Source organism: Sorghum bicolor, chromosome 8 (genome assembly GCF_000003195.3).
Source record: "Sorghum bicolor cultivar BTx623 chromosome 8, Sorghum_bicolor_NCBIv3, whole genome shotgun sequence".
NCBI lineage: Eukaryota > Viridiplantae > Streptophyta > Magnoliopsida > Poales > Poaceae > Sorghum > Sorghum bicolor.
Genome location: NC_012877.2, coordinates 56,637,028 through 56,643,050, shown reverse-complemented (window position 1 = coordinate 56,643,050; position 6,023 = coordinate 56,637,028). Strand labels below are relative to the sequence as shown.

The 6,023-nt window shown below is 52.7% G+C and overlaps 1 protein-coding gene across 3 annotated transcripts; it reads left to right on the top strand.

The window, feature by feature from the left end:
• Positions 822 to 5,283, top strand: LOC8068109 (protein rough sheath 2). 3 transcript variants are annotated; one of them, XM_021445786.1, is made up of 3 exons: positions 822 to 1,230; positions 1,800 to 3,401; positions 3,679 to 5,283. In XM_021445786.1, the coding sequence occupies exon 3, from the start codon at positions 3,733 to 3,735 to the stop codon at positions 4,876 to 4,878; it is 1,146 nt and encodes a 381-aa protein (XP_021301461.1). In that variant the 5' UTR covers positions 822 to 1,230; positions 1,800 to 3,401; positions 3,679 to 3,732; the 3' UTR covers positions 4,879 to 5,283. The 3 variants fall into 3 exon arrangements, with proteins under 3 accessions (XP_021301461.1, XP_002443396.1, XP_021301460.1); XM_002443351.2 differs by lacking the exon at positions 1,800 to 3,401; XM_021445785.1 differs by lacking the exon at positions 1,800 to 3,401 and having other exon boundaries at positions 3,676 to 5,283.

Below are 6,023 nucleotides of genomic sequence, written 5' to 3'. Positions count from 1 at the left end.
CCCTCTTTTCGTCGCTTTCCACGCGCTGGCTGCCACGACAAGACGCGACGGCGAACGACGACGACCGGTGGTGCGCCCTCCCCGTGCCTGCTGCCATCCATCCATGCATGCCATCCACGGTGTATTCGTCCCTCCGATTCGAATGCGAGGTAGCGCGCGCGAGGCCCAGGCGGTTTGCATGATTTCCGCAGGGTTTTTCGATTCGAATCACAAGGTGCGCACCCACACGTCGTTGCGTCCCATCTCCTCTCACCCCCGCAGCCTGGTGAGCCAGTACTACTGCGAAGTCAGCTCGCATGGCAGCAGCAGCAGCAGAGAAAGCACCGGCGCCACAACCACGTAGCAGTACTGTTACTGCTATTGCTACTGCACCCGGCCCTGCTGCAGCTGCACGCTCCTCCATCTCCGGCCATGTGCATGCTCCAGCTGCATGTGTCCCATTGCCATTGGGGCCATTGTTGCCCGTGCTGCGGCACCTCCTGCACTGCTCCACGCCTTCCCCCCCCCCCCCCTCCGACCCTGTCTAGGGCCTTGTTTAGTTCTGAAAAGTGAAAAGTTTTCGGTACCGTAGCATTTTCGTTTGTTTGTGACAAATATTATACAATTATGGACTAACTAGGATCAAAAGATTGGTCTCGTGATTTACAGCTAAACTGTGTAATTAGTTTTTGTTTTCGTCTATATTTAATGTTTCATGCATGTGCCACAAGATTCGATGTGACGGAGAATTTTGAAAACTTTTTGGTTTTTAGAGTGAACTAAACAAGGCCCAGTCCTATATATATACACGCGCGCCCCCTTTCCGGGCAACCCTTTTCCTCCCCCCGTCTTTTCCTTTCCGCGTGCCCTAATTTCTTGCTGCGCCTTGTCCCCCACCTCCCTCCTCCTCCTCGCCTCCTTCCTATACATACAGCGCGCGCGCGCACACACACACCCAACACACAAGCTTGCTCTCACTCCACTCGGCGCCGGCCCCTCCCTGGCCGTGGAAAGGAATCTTTAATTTCAGCTCACACCTCCCTATCCCTCCCTTCTCCCCTCTCCCTGCTACTGCTCGCCAGGTCCCTAGCTCAGCTCACCTCGTCGTCGTCTTCAACCTCGCAATTATTTGAGCTCTCCCTCCCTCGTCCTTCCTCCCCCTCTCCCTCTCTCTCTCTTCCAACCGCCCAGGACGACAGGAGGGACCAAGGAGGCCAAGGACTGTTGCCACCATGGTGTAGCCGTGCCTCTGTAAGTGAACCCGCCCGCTGGCCGCATCCCAATCCCAAGCTAGCTCTTCATCAATTTTTTTTTTCATCGCATCAGCTCACTTGTTTCACTACTAGTACCTTCTCTCGTCCTGTTTGCAGATGTTGCTTGATTGAATGCTTGCGTTCTTGTAAAAGCTCGGTTCTTGACCTTGCTCGTTTACATATTCTGGGGATCCCATATTCTGTTTATTAGCCTGTCGGTCGTCGATCCATGGGTGGATTCTTGGGAGCGTAGTAGTAGTGGCCGCCTGATCTGGTTTAGTTCTAGTACGTTTTCAGCTGTCTTCTTGGATTGGGATTGTAACGCCACTCGTACTCCCTACTGTGGTAGATGTTGATTTGTGACAAGGATTGTTCCTCAGTTTCCGGGTCTTATTTTACTAGGAAATGGGCAAAACTGCAGCCGCTGAATGTGATGTGCCCCCTGCCTTTTATTTTTACCCCTGTTCTTTATTTCGTGGAGGGTTTTCCCCCTTTTTTGTGCTGCGCGTCAGGAGGAGATTTTCAGTTGTTGATTCCAAAAAATGGCACTTTTTTTTGGCGTTTCAGCAAGAGTCGGCCAGCTGATGGTCGGGTGCCTCGTGAATTCCTCTGCAACTTCGTGTGAACACAGATGTGATCGTTGTTTGGTGTCAACTCAATCTCCCATGAGAAGATGAGATACTCCGCAGTACTAACGTAGTTGGAGAACTTTTCCGTGGCTCTTGGGGTCATTCATCAGATTCTTCCCCGGCCGACGGGAACGCCATGTTTTCTTCTCCCATCATTTCTAGCTTGATTGCTTCATGATTGATCTCATCTCGGCACTGATTTTCCACTGCCTGCCTCCCCTTTGGAATATTCACCACTTGCGTAAGAATAGGACCAAGAGCAAGGATGCAAAATGATGAGGAAACTAGATTTTCTTTCTTTTTTTTTTTTGCTAAAACTCCTAGCCCTACATGAGTCTCCACAGATCCAAGTCCCATCCTAACTGAAATAAAGTCGTAGAGTACCACAACATTGATCTGTCTTCGACACATTGCTGTCAGCATTGTTGGGCTCTGTTTCCTCATCATCATGCTTAGTATATGCTTGATTAGACGTAGTAGATTTCATAGAACCAACCAATCTTGAACACCACTTGGCCACTCCATCATTGTGTAGGGTACCACAACCACTACCACCTCTCCGTCAAAATCTGCCTTTGTCTGTCTCGTACTAACCTCTTTTCACCCTATATAATCATTCACCTCCTCTAGAGTCTAGACATGTGATGGGAATGGGTGTGAGTACCACTGACTCTAACCCGGAATTATGTTAGCATGTCGCCAAAGGCCAAAGCCCTGATTAAGGGCTGGTCCTGCGCATCATTAACGTCACATTGATTCAGATTTGCCTCACATTCCCTCGCCTTGGTTTCTTCTAGCTTTCCCCGTGAGGGTACGAGTAGTATTAGGTCGTCATTAAATCCGGCAGATTTTAGCTTCGGGTCCTCGATCAAGCGCCACGTTAATGGCCGACGGCGACCCTGCTCCAGCAACAAGACAAGCGCGCGAGAAACCAGCGCGTGCGTGCTCGCCGTGCCCACACCTTTGTCTCCATGTGTGGGTGTGGGTGTGGGTGTGCTGATTGATAGCGGCGTCGCCATGGATCGATGGTGCTAGCTTCAGATTGACTTCAGTAGCTAGCTGCAGTTCGGTTGGTTAACGTTGGTGAAGGTTGATGGGCAATACAGTGGCTAGTACTACTCCGTAGTAGCTTTTACATTACAGTTGGTTAATCTTGGTGCCGTTAGTTACTCTGCTCTGTCGTAGGTTAATTGGTGAGGCAAGAAACTGGAGAAATTAACTTCTTTTGGTCATACTGGAGTAAGTAGGTTATGGCAGTGTAAATGTTGCCTGGAGCCGGTAGCAGATTATCCTGTCACTTGAGTAATGATGGAGTGAGTGACAACTGTTAGAGCTGTTTCTGGAGCGTGCATTGGTGGCTGCTGAGTTGCAGCAGCGCTGCAGCGGCGAGTGGCGAGCTTTGCAGGCCACAGTTACTCTCCCTGAAACCAGTAGTTATGAATGCTGCAAATCTCTGCAATACAATGAATTAGAGCAACGAACCACCACTGGGAACAAGCATCATCTACATGATGATCTGGTTTCTTTTGTTACCCTTCTGGTATGCTAATCACAGTTCTTCGCTCAGCAAGATGCTGGCTGAGACATCTGTGGTCTTTGCAATAGTTATTAGCATACTTTATTTATATAGTTATCCATGTCTTTCAGTTTCAGTCTGTTCTTGTTCATTCTTTTTTCAAAGCTGATGAGCTAAAGATTCACTAGCAACTTCTAATATATATATACTACTATCCATGCTTACGATTTGATGTTCCTGGTTTTCTTGCAATGATCTAATCAAAGAATTGATCTTTTTCTTGCAAATGCAACGGAAGCAGCGCGCATTATGAGGTGTGGTGGTGTGGGATGGGCGATGGCCTGGGCCTGTGCAGATGAAGGAGCGACAGCGCTGGCGGCCTGAGGAAGACGCCGTCCTGCGCGCGTACGTCCGGCAGTACGGCCCGCGCGAGTGGCACCTTGTGTCGCAGCGCATGAACGTGGCCCTCGACCGCGACGCCAAGTCCTGCCTCGAGCGCTGGAAGAACTACCTCCGCCCCGGGATCAAGAAGGGGTCGCTGTCCGAGGAGGAGCAGCGCCTGGTGATCCGCCTGCAGGCCAAGCACGGCAACAAGTGGAAGAAGATCGCCGCCGAGGTGCCCGGGCGCACGGCCAAGCGCCTCGGCAAGTGGTGGGAGGTGTTCAAGGAGAAGCAGCAGCGGGAGCTCAGGGACAGCCGGCGCCCGCCGCCGGAGCCCAGCCCGGACGAGCGGGGAAGGTACGAGTGGCTGCTCGAGAACTTCGCCGAGAAGCTCGTCGGCGAGAGGCCACACCAGCAGGTCGCCGCCGCAGCCGCGCCACCGACGCTGCTCATGGCCTCGCCCGTGCTGCCGCCGTGGCTGTCGCCGAACGCCGGGGCCACCGTTGGCGTCGCGCAGCCGCCCAGACCGCCTTCGCCGTCCGTGACGCTCAGCCTCGCGTCCGCCACCGTGGCCCCGCCCGCGCCCGCGCCGTGGATGCCGGAGCGCGCCGCGGCCGAGGCCGCCGCCGCGGCGTACGGGTTCCCTAGCCCGCCGCAGCAGCACGGCGCCCCCGGCGGCGGCGTGCCCCCGCCCCAGCCGCCGCCTCCGCATCCGGGCATGGCGGTGGTGGAGGGGCAGGCGCTGGCGGAGCTCGCCGAGTGCTGCCGCGAGCTGGAGGAAGGGCAGCGCGCGTGGGCGGCGCACCGGCGGGAGGCGGCGTGGCGGCTGAAGCGCGTGGAGCAGCAGCTGGAGATGGAGCGCGAGATGCGGCGGCGCGAGGTGTGGGAGGAGTTCGAGGCCAAGATGCGCACCATGCGGCTGGAGCAAGCCGCCGCGGCCGAGCGCGTGGAGCGGGACCACAGGGAGAAGGTGGCCGAGCTCCGCCGCGACGCGCAGCTCAAGGAGGAGAAGATGGCCGAGCAGTGGGCGGCCAAGCACGCGCGCGTCGCCAAGTTCCTCGACCAGATCGGCTGCTCCTCACGTTCTTCGTGGTCCTCGGCCACCGAAATGAACTGCTGAGCTAGCTGGACACACGAGCCGCCGCTGACCACACACCGCCGCCGACATCGCCGTGCTGCTACGAGCTCCGCTTGACGACACACTTTCTTGCCCTCCGGGATGCGACTTGTAAAACCAACAGCAATCAGACGACGACGCCATGGATGATCCCTTCCCTTGCTCGCGTTCACTTTCGCTTTCTTTTTTTTGCCCTTTTGGTTTACAACTGTTGTTACGGTCGGTTCAATGCTTCTGTCTCTACTACTAGTTGATCAGAGTTAAGAAATGTAATGCTGCTGCTGCTACTGTCGTAGTTTCCTCCTCTCTCTCTAAACTTGCGTTCTGTCATCAGTTCTTGATCATGCCAAGCTTCAACCTTAGCACTGAATAAATAAAAACGAGAAAATTCAGACACAGTTTCAAACCTGAATGTGCTGTGTAAATGATGTTTGCTGTCGTAGTTTTACTGCATTTGTAAGAGGAATGCCATCAAATTCACCGTGTGATACTGGAGTATATAGTAATCAGAACAGAAGGTGGTCACTAGTCCAAGAACAATGGGCTGCATATATGGGCTTGTCATCTGCACTTGCCTCTCCGAACAACAGCCGGAGCCGACGAGGCCCAAAAGCCATGGCAATCAGAATAAGAAACACATGCACTGCAAAACCCGGACGTTGCCATGGCATGTACCCAATCCCGTGTTGCTATATTGGGTTCAGATACCCGAAGGAGGTTCTAGGCATGCTCCCAAGTCAAGGAGTCTTGTGATTTTAAGTATTGTCTATGAAACAGAGCTAGACACGTTGTATCTACGTTCAGCTACATATAGTGCCATAGTGGGAAGGATATGTATGGTGATAAACAGAGGGTGCTAAAAAACATGTAAACTGAAATAAAAATGAACAACACTTGTTGCATTATGATGTAGGATCAAGCAGGGAATGAGTACGTCTCCAAAAAAAATGGTTTGTTTGGCTGATAAGTTATGACAGAAAGTACTGTTAGCTGATTTATTGTGAGACTCATGGCTGCAATCTGTATTATTAACTAAAAAATAAAGCGAGGCCAGTGATGCAAATCAAAATACTAGGATTAGCCTGCTGGTCAATTCCAGCAGCAGGCAGTGCAAAATCAATATACTGATAGTGGCTAACATTTAAGTA